This window comes from Vicia villosa, unplaced genomic scaffold, assembly GCF_029867415.1.
Source record: "Vicia villosa cultivar HV-30 ecotype Madison, WI unplaced genomic scaffold, Vvil1.0 ctg.001415F_1_1, whole genome shotgun sequence".
In the NCBI taxonomy this organism is placed as follows: domain Eukaryota; kingdom Viridiplantae; phylum Streptophyta; class Magnoliopsida; order Fabales; family Fabaceae; genus Vicia; species Vicia villosa.
In genome coordinates this window covers 9,883-27,013 of record NW_026705609.1, presented here as the reverse complement: position 1 = coordinate 27,013, position 17,131 = coordinate 9,883, and the positions used below count along the sequence as shown (strand labels likewise).

General features: G+C 32.5%; 2 protein-coding genes across 2 annotated transcripts; both read left to right on the top strand.

The window, feature by feature from the left end:
• Positions 1–647: 647 nt before the first annotated feature.
• Positions 648–7,796, top strand: LOC131635046 (transcription initiation factor TFIID subunit 12). Its single transcript, XM_058905649.1, has 8 exons — positions 648–1,259; positions 1,329–1,484; positions 2,519–3,031; positions 5,863–5,937; positions 6,443–6,521; positions 6,597–6,661; positions 6,771–6,806; positions 6,958–7,796. Exons 1-8 carry the CDS (start codon positions 798–800, stop codon positions 7,090–7,092), a joined length of 1,521 nt encoding a protein of 506 aa, XP_058761632.1. The 5' UTR covers positions 648–797; the 3' UTR covers positions 7,093–7,796.
• A 1,648-nt stretch (positions 7,797–9,444) lies between these two features.
• Positions 9,445–9,990, top strand: LOC131635042 (uncharacterized). Its single transcript, XM_058905644.1, has one exon. It carries the CDS (start codon positions 9,498–9,500, stop codon positions 9,858–9,860), a length of 363 nt encoding a protein of 120 aa, XP_058761627.1. The 5' UTR covers positions 9,445–9,497; the 3' UTR covers positions 9,861–9,990.
• The last annotated feature ends 7,141 nt before the right edge of the window (positions 9,991–17,131 follow it).

Sequence of the window (17,131 nt, the reverse complement as noted above, 5' to 3'; positions counted from 1 at the left end):
TTAAAGTTAGGGTTTTCTACACCTAATGGGCCTATTGCCCAACTAATTAATTAGCTAATTATATTTACATAACAATGATTGAAAATAATAATAATTCTAATAATATTAGAATTAATTATTAATAATAATTAAACAAATATTAATTAGTAAAATACTAGTTAATAAATTTATAATAATAATTATATCAAATAATGGTTACTAGATTATCATAGAAAAATAAAGATTCAAACCTTATAATGGGATAGATTGGGCCAAATGATTGGGCTCAAAATTTATACATCTAAATTTAATTGAAAGGTTTTATAAGAGGGCAGGTTTAACAATAGATATGTTAAACCCCATAACTCTTAATTTTAATACCTTTAATAAATTAATAGACGCAAATTGGATCGGGCAAATTTTGGGGTATGACACTACGGAACCGTTCTTTTGAGAAAATCTCAAGTTTCACTATGTTTTAATGCTTCCGTTGCATCTAGTTAATTAATTTGAGATTTTTCCAATTAATTGAGATTTGAGATTTTTCCAATTAATTTGAGATATTTTCAATTAAGAAAATCGATGTTTTAATGCTTATGGAGATGCATATATCAAACAAAACAATGTTAAAAAAAAAAGGTTGGAAAGGATGATATTTTTGTCAAATTTGATGGTACATGAGAGACCCATGTGATCTAGTGAGAAATAGTCAATTTCACCTCAATTTTTTTTATATTTTTTTATAAATGGAGAGCATTTGAATTATATTTGAAAGTTTCAAATTTTACATAATTCACAGTAACTGCAAGTACAACTCCATGGAATCCCAACCTCCGGCAACCGGCACCACCGCTAGAAATCCTGCCGAACCCGCACATTCTCAGCCCCAACAACCGCCACCCTCTCTCCCCGCATCTTCCTCCTCAACCCCTCCCATCTCAGCACCCTCCCATCCTCCCCCAATTCCTAACCCTAACCTAATCCAAACTCCAAACCCCAAACCCCCCACTCCAGTCCTCCCCCAATCTCGTCCTCCCCCTTCATTCAGCAGAAACCCTCCGCCTCCACAGTCCCATTTCTCCCACTTCCCGTCAATCCCACCTGCCACTCCTCAACCAGCCTCATCTTCAATTTCCTCCGCTTCCGCGCCACGAGGCGGAATGGCAATCGGTGTACCCGCGCACCACCAGAACCCTTCCCCTCCGTTTTCTTCTTCCTTTGGACAACACTTCGGCGGATTAGGTCGGTCGGATTCTACCTCGAATTCTAATACCGCTCAGGTAGGGTTTTACATTTTGATTATGATTGTTTTGATTTTTGAAGCTTTCTGATTGAATGTTACTGTTTAGGTGAGAACGCCAATGCAAGGAATGGGGATGCTAGGATCTTTAGGTTCGGGTTCTCAATTAAGGCCAGGTGGAATGCCTTCACATCAGCTGAGACCGGTTCAGTCGTCTCTTAGACCGCAACCCCCTGCACAAAGTAATCAACCTGCTGGTTCACAAGTTAGTATTTTGGATTTACTCTGTTCTGTTGAGAAAGTGAAACTGAATGCTGCTTATGAGTATTGTTGCATGATTGGAATTTTTTAGTGTATGTGAGTTCCTGTTTGGATTATCTTATTCTATATTATTAGACTCGTTCCGGCTGTTATCTTGGCACGGAACAGCAAAACCAAGAAAACCGCGCCAGATCATGCTATTCCGTCACAAATGGGTGACTCGGCTGACAATAACGAGATTGGTTTCGGATGTCAGCTGTATATGATTTTACCCTTAAATTTTAAAGGAGATCAAAGTTATTTTATTGAAATTTACTGGCATTTGCTAGTATGTTTTGCTAAAGACTTGTGATTTTTATTTCTAAATCTGAATACTTCATAAAATTTAATTAATTAATTTTAATTTTTAACAATTATGTGTTCTTTAGTATCAAGTATGAAGCACGGACACCCCAAATTTGACCCTGACACTGACACGGCGACCCCGATAAAAGATTGAAAAAATGAATAAATTAAACGTAATCACAAGTGTCGGTGGAAGTGTCCGATACCGACACGGACACGGACACGCCTGTTTTCAGAGGTGTCGGTGCTACATATACTATCAACTGTATTAGTGTCCATATCACTAAAATATCGTATCGTCCGTTCCACTCCCCGTTCCCATTATTTCTAAAGTTGGCCGCGCTGCGCCACTATTTGAGATTGATAACATAAGTCTTATTTGAGTTTATCTATTTGCTTAAACAACTTATGATACCTTTATAAGCTGTCCAGGATAGCTTATAAGAAAATGATTTCACTTTATTTTGTCTTTTTTAATTTGCAAATTTCTATACATGAGCATTTATGTTATAAGAACTTAACTAAGTTGTTTGTCCAGACAGGGCCTTAATACGTTTGAGCATTTCTAATTCTTAGGTATTACTTGATTAAAATTGTGTTAGGCTTGTAATTGTTTGTGCCCTGAATGCAAACACAATTTTTTTGGGGGAAAAGTTTATGGTTTCTTTTCTTAGTTTGTTATATTTTCTTCAGAGCTTCCAAGGTCATGGTGGGCTTATGAGACCGTCATCTGCGGGATCACCTGCAAATCCATCTCCAAGTGCATCACAAAATATGCAGTCAATTAATCAGCCATGGTTGTCATCTGGGCCGCCAGGGAAGCCTCCTTTGCCATCTCAGGCTTATAGGCAGCAATTGAACCCACAATCCTTGCAGCAAAGGACACATATTTCTCAGCCGCAGCAGCAGCAACAGTCCATGCCAACAACTTCACAGCAGCCGCAATCTTTGCCTCCTAATCAAGCCCAGGAGCATTTTGGGCAACAAGTTCCGTCTTCAAGAGCTCTACATGTGCCTCACCAGCCACAGGTTACGAGGCTACAAGGGCCAGGAAATCAGAAACCTTCATCACTTGTAGCTGCACAAACTAATGCAGTTCAACCAGGGAGTCAAAGCAGATTACCAAATGCTTTACCAAATGCAGATCCAGAAGAGTTGGGTAAGAGTGTTCTCGGAAAAAGAAGCATCCATGAGCTAGTCAATCAGGTGCGCCTTGTGTTCAAAAGTAGGTTTTTCTAGGTTTATTGTTCATATTTTTTATTTATTATTTTTGGTTACATTTCGTATTCTTATTATTACCAGCTCATATTGTTAAATAAACATATGTAAAATGGAGTGAGATTAAATGAAACGAGATCATAATAGGACCATTTTTTTGGATTGTTTAAAATAGGTTGAAATGAAATGGAACATGATGTGACGCATTCCATGTAGTTGCATCCAATAATCCACGGGTCGAACCATCTTTTTTGTTCATCCCATCCCATAAACATTCAATTAATTAAATGGTAATTTTATTTCATTTTGCTCCATTTTGTTCTATCCCATCCCATTCTTTTCCATTTAACTATTTATTATTAGATATCAAAAAATAGTTTAAAATGACCTGTTATAATTCAAAAGAATTATCAAGTTTCTTCCAAGGTCCATTCATGAATTTGTGCTGCCTTAGGTCCCCCATTAGTCATGTAAGAAATTGGGTGATGGCTTATGAGCGCTTGAAGTTACTAAGAATCTTATAGTTAGCTTTTTTTTGCCTTGGGCTTTCTTTTATCAGCTGTATTCAGACCATTTAAACTGGGACTAGTAATTTTGTATCAATGTATAAATAGATCTATGGCTGGGTGTAACTGCTGCTATAGTTAGTAATTTTGGGTTTATGAAGGTTCTGTATGTTCTTTGTCAAAAACACACCTGGGTCATATGTTCCTCACAAAAATATAATGGATTTATTTGCACGGGTTTATCAGTTGGGTCAAATATTTCTCAAATTTCTAAAGTTTTCATGGTAAAGGTGTTGTAGTTTTTATCTACAATAAACTGATAAAGTAAAAAAAAAAACGATGTTATTATGTTATAAACTTATACGTCCTTTTTGTTGAATAAGGCTGCAGTTTTTTTTATCAGCAATTTGAATTTGAATCTATTGGTGAAGCATTTTGCTACAGCTTCTTTTAGCACCTCTTACACTTTGATCATACTTAAAATGAAAATATTTTTTGGTACTTTTAATCAATTCACGAATTCCATTAAGTATAATTAAATGTTTGGGAGGATTATGCAACAGTATTTCACTGAAATTTTATAGCTACAACAATTGACTAAATGGTATAGATTACTGGATTATCATATTTATATGTAGGTTTTATCCTTTTCTAGCCACAATGTAGGATTTCTGCAAATAGACACTTTGACTTCATCCCAATTAGTCCTTAAATTAAATTAAACTCCAGCAACTGTTATATTTGGTCCTTATGTCAATGTGGAATCAAATTATTAACAATGAACAAATTTTAACCAATGATTATAGTTTTGATTTTAAAATCTTGGGATTATTTCCCTTTTTAAAATTGTATTATTTAATTGAAGAAGGAAAAACACAATTGTTTAAGGTTAGTCTTATTGTTCTATTGTATTTAGTATAAGTTTAAAAATAAAAAAAAGCTCTTCTAAGTATATAAAAAATAACGAATTAATGGTTTAAATTTAAGAGACAAAAAGTTGTGATTTGTTCATTAAGGAGTAAATCTAAGTTAACAAAAAACAACATCTTGTCATTCTATGCAGTTAAGGACTAGTTGGGACAAAATTGATGTTAAAGGTATCTTAATTGTAAAACGAGTAACAACTGTGGTTTGTGTGCACTTTCCCCAATGTTCTGAAAACCGACCTCTATTCGGGTCCAAACAAACTCCATGACCGGGTTTACAGGAACCAGCCATGAACTGCCAAACCCGGTCAAAAACTGGCAGAACCGGTAAAAATCGGCCGTTCCACGGCTTGAACTGGTTGGGGAAAATAATTGTTTTTGAAGAAGAAAAAAACAATGCAAGGTTATTCCCTTATTGCAGAATTGTCATGTCACTCTATTGTGGTATGTTGAACAGTTGAAGTAAAAATCAAATGAAGCGATAGAGGGAAAACATGTACCTTCTATTATTTATTTCTTGTTTTCTTGCAACCAAGAACCATGCACCTGATCATAAAGTTAGATCAAAATGAAAACAAGATAACGAGTGCACCAGCTGTGATTAGGAATTACCGAATTAGGGTTTTTAAGGGATTGTGAATTTAGGTAAGCGCTTGTTTTGATTTTTGGGCCAATAGTAAACTAAACCAAATAATCCAACACATATTTGCAAAAACCCTACAGATGGTTTACCTTACAAAATTGTATCAACCAACAGATATTTTGTCAATTATAATATTAAATATGCTAAATAATAAAATTATATCTACTCCCCTAAATGGTCATGTATCTTTTGATAATCATATTTTTCATTGTACAGTGCATAAAATTTTAATTATATTTTTCATGTCTAATGTATTATATTTCATATTTCATATTTTTTTAAATGTTATTTGTCATCGGTTTAATTGTGGCTGAACCATTGAACCTCAAACCTGTGCCTTTTCCGGGTCAATGTCTGGTCTAGTAGTTTTCAAAATATTGCTTTAGTTACTTAAATATACTCATTAAAGTTGTGTTTGGAGGATGTAACAAAGGAGCATACATTCTTCACTGCAATGCCTTGCTCTAGAACTACTTCACTGCCTACAATTGCCTTACCCCACTGTTTCTGAATCATGATTCCTTAACCCTTAGCTGTGCAAAATTAGTAAAATTCTACTCTAATTTCTTTTAGATATCATGGACGGGTTACAATGTGACACTGGTTCATGGATTATTGAATGCAATATGTCATAAGGCATTTCAGCTTTGATAATTTTATTACAATTTGCAAGCTTGACACAGTCCTATTTTCATGAATTAGGTATGTTTTTGTCATGTATTTACATTTCTTCTTTATTATCAGGTTGATCCATTAGAAAAGTTAGATCCTGAAGTTGCAGACGTTCTTGGTGATATTGCAGAAAATTTTCTGGAGTCTGTAAGTTTTTTTTTCTTTTCTTTTTGGTGTATTGTGTTGTTATGAACTGATGGAATATATCACATTTTTTGAAAACTTGTTGAACTTTTCTATTATTTTGTTTTAATTTTTTATTCTCAAGCTTACCTCCAGGCACAGGTTTAAACAGGGGCTAGGGCTCCTCCCTCCCCCCAAAACAGTTTAGTATATGCATAATATGATAATATAGAAATTAATTTCTATATAATCTACGAAGCACATACACTAACTTCGAACGCTGACACGTAGATATTAGAACTAATTAAAAAAATAAATATGATTAAACGGAATTATGTGTTGGTATTGTATTGATGCTACATAGCATACAATACTATTATAATTAAATCATACCAACACTGGTACATTTAATATATGTTTGAATCTCTTTGGTGATTTAATCTCTGACTGCTATTTAACCTCTTTAGTGAATCTCTTCATAGTAGATAGTTTTTAATAATGTCTTTTCTTTTATTTACCCTTTAAATAGATAATTAGGTCTGGTTGCTCACTAGCGAAGCATCGGAAATCAACAACTTTGGAAGCCAAGGACGTACTTTTACATCTCGGTAAGCTACTGAATTTTTTTTTTATGTTCTGATTCCATTGTCAGCACTTTTCACAGTTTATATTCATCTTTTTAGAGAAAAATTGGAACATTACACTTCCTGGATTTGGTGGTGATGAGATTAAAAACTACAGAAAACCAGTAAGAATTATCATTCATTGTTTCGTCCTTATGTTTAAGTTTTAATTATCTGGCTTATTTTCTTCTGAATTTCATATTCTTGGCTTATACTTTGTGATGGTGTTTGCAGCTTTCAACTGATATTCACAAGGAGTGCATAGCGGCTGTAAGTTTCTACATCCTTTCTTGTGCTACCCTTGCTGTGTATGTATATTAATGTTTCAATCACTGTTTGGTATGTAGTTTTATTTATGCTATTAATTGTCGTGGTGATTAATAATTTAATGTTTATCTTGGTTTGTTTATATTGTTGGCAGATAAAGAAATCAATGGTAGCAACTGAGGCTGCACATCCTAGAGGCTCTGCTGGTCAGGCTTCTGGTAGTGCAAAGGGTAGTCAGGCAAAGACACCTTTCAGTGTCATTGGTTCTCCCAACCTTAAAAATTCATAAGATGGCTGTGTTTGCGCTCTATACTGCATCGGTGAAGGCAGTCCCGTTTTCGATTGTATCAGCCACATGAATTACTGGTGACTTTGTGCATGTGTTGTTTTTAGGGCCACCTGGGTTTTTTCTGGCTATTTTCTGAGCATTCCATGTAGCAGAAATGAGAAATTGTCTGAAATTTTTGAAGCATTGCAGAAAACAAGATAAAGGGAAGCGACATTACAATGAAAAGGAAAAGGAAAAATCTTTGGCTTCTCAAGGCTTCACATTTTTTGGGATTTGGTTAGTGTACGAGAGTCATTGATCTAGCAAGCTAGGTCATTTTGTGATTTTCTAATTTAGATGCATCCAATATCCTAAAATTTATATATACAAATACATTCACTGTAAATTAAGTAGAGTTACACTCTCTTCATCTTTCTTTCTCCCTTAAAAATCTCACTCTCTTTATACAGATTTGAAGTCTATCAGTTATCGATTCCTACTAATATGAAGTCAAAAAAACATGTTCCAATTCTAACAAAGTCATCATCATAGAATTTAAGCACTTGTTATAAACACTTGTTATAGCGAGGGGTCACAAAATTGATTGGAAGATATCATTATTGCCAAAGTGACCTTAACCATTTAAACACAACAATTTCATTATCTGTGTCATGAGATTACACAAACACCCATAATCCTAATTAGAGTACTAATAAACTTTTGACAAGTTTTTAACTGTGCTTCCCAAGCACAGAAGCACAGAATTTTATCCTCTAATGTTAATGTCCACCATTAGCTATATTGATTCAAAATGGTACTGTATAGTACATTGATTGCTTTTAGACTTTAGACTTCTCAATTTTCTTAGTCAATATATGTACAATTATGGGTGGCATTTGTTGGTATTATTTAAGTCTAGGTGATGAAAATTAAAATGATATATGACCAAATTTAATATCAACTTATTTTAGTTTATCTCTTTGGTCTTTTACATTTATTTGTCATAGAAAAAATATACATTATATTACATTTTTATGATTTATTCCTTCATTGAGGGGAAAAGAGCCCCTATTTCATTATGTATAGAACCACTCTTGTTCAAATCCAAAACGAAAAAAAAAAAAAAGAAGCAAATTATGTTTTCGTTTTGATTCTCACTTCTACTTTCATAAATCTTCAATCTCAAATTTATTTAATTTTTCTTCACCTTTCACTTGTGATTCTTGTTCTACATTTGCAATTACAACGATAATATGAGTCATCTCTATTATCTCTATTATGAACATAGTTATATGAGTCATCTATTATGAACATAGTTTTCTTTTTTACATATATTCTCTCGAATCATATGTAAGTAGTGCATGTTTGGTTTGGCTTTTGGAAAGGCCAAAAGTAATTTTAGAGGTGTAGAATTGATTTTGGATGATTGTAAGATGTTTGGTTAGACAAAAGTAGAATTGATTCTGTCTACAAAATTGATTCTACTTGAAGCTAGAATTTGTAGCTTTTACCTCTAGAATTGATTCTGGATGATTTTTATACTGTAAGTTATTGTTCAACACACTTTTACATAAATGTATCTAAACATAAATCAATTCTGCTAAATTCAATTCTGTTAAAATCAATTCTATCAAACTCAATTATGCTAGAATCAATTCTGTTCACCGCCAATCTAAACACACCCGTAAAGATTCTTTTTTACATACGTTGAATAATTGATGTATTTGATCGACATTAACACCACATATCCATAAAAAATTTTAAGATAATGAGAATATGGATAACCTCTCTTACATGTTAAATAAGTGTGAGTCGCTTACATCATTATCGTTGATTCATACTAGGATTTTCACTTTTCATCTCTATTGAGTGCAACCATAATTACTCAACTATCACTTATTGGGGAGTCCAAGAAGTTAAAAGTGTCAATTAGCTAAACTTTCAGATTCAATAGACTTTGGTACCACTTATCAAACAAAAACATTATGGCAAATGAGAGTATAAATTACTTATCTTACATATCCAACATTTAGTCAATTTCAGGTGGATGCAAAACTTAATTAGTCACACTTGAATCCCAATACTTATATATGAAATCGGTGGGATAACCTCTTAATTTCCAACACTTTCAAACAACTATTTATTATATCTCTTGAAAATCTTTAAAAGAAAACTAAAATTTCTTGATCCCAAAAGAGTCTAAGTCAAAACCAAAAACCATTCTCATTAAAAAAAGCAGTTAAACCAACTCTTTCCCATTTTCAAAGTTTATCATCCTTGTCACTAGACAGAGTCACCAACCTCACTGAATGAACCATTTCAACTTTCTACATATAACCACACCAACTCCAACAACCAGCCACATGAAATCCTTTCTCATTTCATCTATATATTGTGCAAGATCATTTTAACAACCAATTCAAGAAATGGCTTGTGGGTGTTCATCAAGAGCATTAGCAGAGAAGATTTCATGGAACTGTGCTTTGTTTGTGGCACTAATGTTGGTTTTGAGTAGCTGCGAATCAAGCACACGTGATGATGATGAGTTGAATGCTCAGATTCAGAATATGCTGCAGGAAAATGATTTTAGCAATAGTGATGCGAACAACAGCTACAACAAGAAAGTTTGTGATGAGATATATGTTGTTGGTGAGGGAGAGACACTTCAAACCATAAGTGAAAAATGTGGTGATCCTTATATTGTTGAAGAGAATCCACACATCCATGACCCTGATGATGTTTTCCCTGGCCTTGTTATCAAGATTAACCCTTTCTTTGTTAGTTCATAAATATGTTTCTGTTTAATTAGGATTATTTTTTTCACTTGCATGGTTCTGTATACTTATCCAATTTAAGGCTAATTTGAATATCCATGTAGTTTGTTCATGTTTTGAAGAACTAAGTTTATATTTTTATGTATGTATATTTAAATTTTCTTTAAGAAAATAATGATGTGATAAACATCTAATAATTTGTGTAAAAAAAAAAGAAACATTTTATAATTAGTTTAATTTAAAAATGAAAATATATATATATATTTTTTTTTTGATAGCAAGGACGGCAAAAGCCCAAACAAACAAACAAACAAAACTAACCACAACCGATTCTAGAGTACAAGACACCCTTAGAATCTCTAGTAAAATTATCAACCAGCCACCTAGGCATATTCAACAGGAAAACATAACCCACTCCTAACTCTTTTCCATGCTTAGCTAGACGATTTGCACAACCGTTAATTTCACGATAAACATGATTAATTTCCACCTTCTCGCACTGACTCATCCAATCATGAATTTGACAAACCAGATTGTCTCTAACCAACTTGTTCCTCCTTGCCTTATTGCTAATATCAACTGCTTCCTTGGAATCTGATTCTAAAATCACATTTTTGAAACCTTTCTCTACCACCAGCTTTAAACCTTCATGAATGCTCCAAAGTTCTGCAATCAAGGGACTACTGCAATTGCCCACACCTTTAGCAAAACCACCACACCACTTACCACTCTCATCCCTAATAATTCCCCCACAACCTGAGACACCAATGGAAGAATGGGAACCATCAACTCTTCCCCTCAAAAAGTGAAATACTAAAGTTTAGTTTTAATGTATATAATGGTTTGGACCTAAGCACGTACTCTAAAATATGTCACAAATCATCCAAACTAGAAAGGTCTATAACCTATCTCAAATTCAGTTACGTTAAAAAGTACACACATGCCTACTAAAAGTTCTCGGGAAGCTTAGAAGGGTCTAATCATTCTATAAATAAAACTAGCAAAATATCCGGGTCTAATCATTCTATAAATAAAACTAGCAAAATACCTGTGCGGTATTTAATACGATATATATATATATATATATATATATATATATATATATATATATATATATATATATATATATATATATATATATATATATATATATATATATATATATATATATATATATATATATATATATATATATATATATATATATATATATATAAAAATAATGATAATATAAATTCAATTGTATTTAATAATTATAAAAAAAAAATGTCTTTAAAATGGATAAAGGAAAAAATTTGAAATTTGAAAATAACAATTTTGTGTCTTAAATAAAGGCAACTGTTAATTAAAATAAAATAGGTATTTTGTTGATAGTGGCCTGTGAAAAAAAAAATAAATTCTAATATTTTAAAAAATCAGAATTTTGTGTCTCAAATAAAGCTAATTGTTAATTAAAATCCTGTGAAGAAAAGAGAAAATTTGACATTTGAAAATAAGAATTTTGTATATCAAATAAAGGCAATTTTAATCAAAATAAAATATGTATTTGCTGATAGTGTCCCATGAAAAAAAGAGAATTTTTTATATTTGAAAATAAGAATTTTGTGCCTCAAATAAAAACAATTGTTAATTAAAATAAAATAGGTATTTTGCATGCGAGAATTTTTTTTTTGACATTTGAAAATAAGAATTTTAAATCTCAATTAATAAAAATATTAATTAAAATAAAATATGTATTTTTCTGATAATGACCAGTGAGTTGAAAAGTTAGTTATATGTATGACTATTTAATAAATGTCAATATTGTATACATTTATACACCAATAAATAATTAGTAGGATAATCATATAGTATTATTATATATTTTAATATATTAACAATAATTAGTAGAAAATAAAATATTTAGGTAGAAAAGATAAAATGATGAAATGAAAAGAGAAAGAAATATAAAAGAAAAATTAATTTAATTTGAAAAAAGAATGAGATGGTGAGTTAATATAATTTAAAAATTGTGAAGTGTATGTATGAAGTGTTTAAAAGAGAGAGTGAAAGATAGAAATAATTTAATTTGTAAAAGGAGGAAAAAGTGAGAGAAGAAGAGGACATGTGGCGCATGCTGGTTTGTTTTGAAGTTGTAAAAATGTCTTGATTATGAAATGACAAAGAAGTCATTTTCACTTTATAATTTAAAAGAACAAAAATGTTATTATGGGAAAAGTGGTGGCATTGTATTTTAATGGCTTAATAGTTGATAGTTGATTGATTCACATCCTCAAGTATGATAATTAGATGAGAAGTGAATCTATGAGTAGAACACTAGTAGGTTGCAACGATGTGATTACTAAAGCAAATCCTACATATGTTTAGTAGATTGCAATGATATGATTACTGAAGCAAATCCCATGTTTATATGATCTATCAAGTAAGTAAGTTGACTTTTAAAAAAAAAAGTAAGTTGACACAGTAACAAAGTCTATTGGGGGCTTTGGCCACTAAGCCATTGAGACAATGATTTTTTTGTTGGGTAAAATCACAATATTACTAACAATAATTACAAATTTGAAAGTCATGTAATGTATACCAAAATACTGTTAGAAGCTAATAGTTCATTGTTTTATTAGGCATGTCTATGTTCGACAAGGGTATGTCCAACCTAGTCGAAGGAATTGCAATCAGTATAGTATAGTCAAACTAAGACAAATAATAGTAATTTGTATTCATCGAAGTTAAATAGAACATATATGTCGAAGTGCGTAAGTAATTATTTGATAGAGTCGACTAGTGCATTCAGTGAATTGTATATTTTGGTTGCTTATATATAGAAAAAACGATGTAAAACAAAATAATAACTTCACAATAATATTTTCCCTTTTCAAAATATATTTTTATCTTTCTTCTTTCTTCTTCTTTTTCTTTTTCTTCTTCAGTTTCTTGAAAATCCTAATTGTTTCAACAAATTGGTATCAATGAGCACGGTTGCGATTCATAGTGAATCTCTAATGGAAAATAGAAACACAACATCAATGCAATTTCTAACAAATATATTGGTTTTCAAAGGTGAGAACTACGAAAACTGGGTTGCGCAAATGAAGATCATCTTTAGATTTCAAGATGCTGAAATCGTGAGTGATGGAGTACTTACATTGGAAGCGAATGCAGGTGATGTTCATAAGGTTGCGCACAAGGAACAAAGGAAAAAAGATGGAAAAACTATGTTCTTGATTCATCAATGTGTTGATTCGAATGTGCTCGAGAAGATTATTGAAGAAGAAACGTCTAAAGGAGCGTGGGACAAGTTGAAGAACTTGTACGGTGTAGATGAAAAACCAAAAAGAGTGAAGTTACAGACGTTGAGAAAGCAGTTTGAGATAACACAGATGAAAGAAGATGATTAGCTGTTGATTTCTTTTCAAGATTAGTGTTAGTCACCAATCAGAAGAAGGCGTGTAGAGAATCGATCAATGATTTGTAGAAGATTGAGAAAGTGTTATGATTTCAGATGAAAAGCTTTGATTATATTATATTTTCTATCGAAGAGTCCAAGAACTTAAGTGAGAAGAAGTTAGAAGAACTTCAAGCTTCATTGGAGGCTCATGATATGAGACTGAAGCATATGAACTCAGAAAGGGAGAAAGAGGCTGAACAGGCGTTACAAGCAAGATTCACCAAGAATTTTGGAAAAGAAAAGGCGAAGAAGAAAAAGAATCTTGCTAATGATGAGAAGTCAAGAAATAACTAAAAGAATCACAATGAATCCGCAAAGAAAGACATGATCAACACGTATGCGAAAAAGAAAGTTGACATGAAGGAGGTGTAGTGTTACAATTGTCAAGGATTTGGTCATCATGCTCGAGATTGTCGAAGAAAGAAGGAACCAAGAGCAAAAGATAATTAAGAAGTGTAATATCCACATGCTGGAGAAAGTAAATCTAATTATATGTTACACATGATCAATACTCAGTCGAGTAATGAACAAATTAATATGTAGTACTGTCATATCCCAAAATTTCCCCAAGTTCATTCATTCATTCATTGCATTTGTACCATTAGTCGTTCATTCATGCATTAGGTTGACCAAAAGTCAACCAAAAAGTCAACATTTTATGTGTTGAGAAATATGACTAAAACTTACAATTTTACCGACTTGCCCATCAAGACGCGGGTATTTTAAGTTAAGGTACAAGGTGTAAATGTCTATCCCCAGGGCATTAATTTTTGGTCGCCCAAGAATGATATTATACGTTGATAGGGCGTCCATATTAAGGTAACCGACGTCAACCGTATTGGCGTCCGCTCCCTCGCCACATGTGGTTTCCAGGATTACTTGGCCCACTATTTGTAATTGTTCGCCTGATAACACCGTCAAAGAACCATTAAATTTTTTCATGTCGTTCAAATCAATTTGCAATATCTGGGAGGCGTCCTAGAGAAGGACGTCAACAGAGCTACCATTATCTATTAAGATGCGCTTGATATCATAGATGCTATATTGGAGAGTGATGACCAAGGGATCATCATCGTGAGGGTTGATGCCGAAGGCCTCCTCCACGGAGAAGACGATGTTAACCGTTGTTTTCCCTTGGAGCTTCTAAGGAAGCCTTGGTATATTACATTTGCTGCAAACACCTATTTTTCTTATTTCCTTAAGGAAGATCTGGATTTACCTCCACTGGTGAAATCTCAGGCAATGGTGTTGGTGTTGTAGGTTAAGGTTTTGTCGGCCATCTTCAGGGAGAATATGGAAGGAGTTAGAGTAGGAGTGTGGTCCACGTTAGTTTTACCAGGCCCCATGGTAGGCGCTGCTGTACTGGTCAAAAAATACAAGTTTATGTTTTCCTTATTCAATGGCAGGGGGACTCATAGGCCTTTGTAGGTATATTGTTTTGTATGGTGAATTAGGGCTTGCCCATGATGGTAAAAAAACCTTATATGATGGTGTTTTGCGGTGGTTTAATGAGTCGTGCTCACGTGATATCACAGGCTATGTTCATGGACGAAATGCTTATGTATAAGCTTCTGAAGGGTGTGATCAGTATGATTTATGATCTAGTAAAGCACTATGATTATGGGTGTAATCATCTGTTCCTTTCCCATACAAAGAAGATGTATTTATAAAGGCCTTTAGGGCCCAGGGTTCTCTTGGAAAAGGTCTCCGCTCACTTAGTCAATGGTAGACCGTTTAATTCATATTTCCAAGGAGTCGTGGGTTAGTTAATGAACCTGGATTCTCTCTGCCTCATAAACGTCCTTTCTCACGACCAAGCGGCAGGAAGACCTTGGGGCGAGGCGATACCTCCCTTTAAGCGACATGTTATCGCAGCCTCTCCTTGGGTGTCCTCTAGACATCTCCGTTGGAGTGTCTCCCATATAAATATAATACTACAAATGGTATTTTAAAGTGTCACATCCTTACAAGACACCAGATACTTACGAAGGTCCACCTACGCCAACGCATCAAGAGAGATTACAGGAGGAGCAAGCTAGGGCATATCTTTCCGTTCATGTTTTACCTGCATGTTGTCATATTATAGATATTGCATGAGCACAAAGATAGGAGACTTTTCGGAAGACACTTCTGGGAGGGCCACTATATATGTCATTCTATATAAGGCACAAACGACGTTGCAGTAAGGGGGAAGAAAAGGAACATGGGGGTCAATTATACCCAATAGTATTTGATAGTATTTATATTATGGATAGTATTATGGTTTATAATTTATCATTTTTGATAGTATTATTGATTGATTATAATATATGGCATTTTAATCTTATTACATTAATGTATAGTTTAATTAATAACAAAATTTATTATGATAGTATACTTATTATAAATGCTCTAGTATTTTTTTTATAAAATGTCAAACTTACTGCCTAATGGTTATTGCGGAAGTAACTTCGATAAATTTTACGGATATATATATCTCCATACTAATTTATAGTAAAATGAGGGTGAGACTCACCTACGAAGAAATGTGGTGTATATGAGTGTGTACGAAAGTACATTTCCAATTTTTTTTACGGAGATGCATCTCCGTACTAATTTATGACAAAAATAAAGGTGTGAATTAATAACGAAGGGATGTGGTGTATATAGAGGTGCGTATGAAAATATACTTCCATATTAGTGAAGGCCAATTTTAAATTTTAATTGAGTGACTCTTCATCATTAAAGGTAAGAAAAACAACTATATATTCCCTCCGTTTTAAAATGAGTGTCGTTTTAGCAAATTAAATTTGTTTCAAAATAAATGTCATTTTTCACTTTTCAATGCAATAATCATTGCAATTTTTCCAATTGTGTCATTTAATTATTACTCTGAACACTACTTCCAACACATTTATAAGATTAATATAGTAAAAGTGCAATGTCTTATACTCCCTCCGTCCCAAAATAAATGTCGTTTAAGGTTGTTACACACAGATTAAGAAAAATAATAATTGAGTCAATAAAGATAACATTTTTACAAAATTATCCTTAATTACTATTGGTTGTTATATATTGTCATGACTTGAAAAAAGTGTAGATAAAGGGTAAAGTTGGTAAAAGTTAGTTAATGTTGCATCGGACAAGTAAAGAGACTATTATTTTGAGACAATTTTTTATGACTAAAGAAAAAAAATACACTTATTTTGAGACAGAGAGAATAATATTATAATTATTTTTTAATTTGTATGAAAAATCTTAAACGACATTAATTTAAAAACGGAGGGAATAGTTATTATCTCATTTGATTTTTTTAGTAAAGTTTTCAACGAAACACTTGTTTGTAATTGTGTCATCCTTAGTTTTGACCTAATACCTTAGTATGTTTATTTTTTCTTGCAGTCTTTAATAGTATTTTAATTTGAGGTGCTACTTTAGATAATTAAGAGCATGGATGTCAACTTATTTAGATGTCTCATATTCATCTTCATCATTCTTTGATGATTTTTCTTATATCTTTTTTTCAAAAATAATATTCATATGAAATGAATGTAACCTTAAAATGATATTTTTTAAATAAGGTTTTAAATGATACTTAACTTAAGACAAATGAAGTAATATTAAAAAAATATAATGTCTGATATTCTAATCGGACGGATTAAGCTCATCTAAAATGAAGAATTAGTAAAAATATAAAACAATTAGAATAAGAAAGTTGTCAAAATCAACTAAAATCAACCCCTTGAATGCAACACCCTATCAAATGCATATTCAAATAAGCCTAAATTTTTGTTTTCATATAAAAAAAAGTTGAGAGAAAAATTAACATTAAAAAATTTAAAACTGTATCAATATATATATA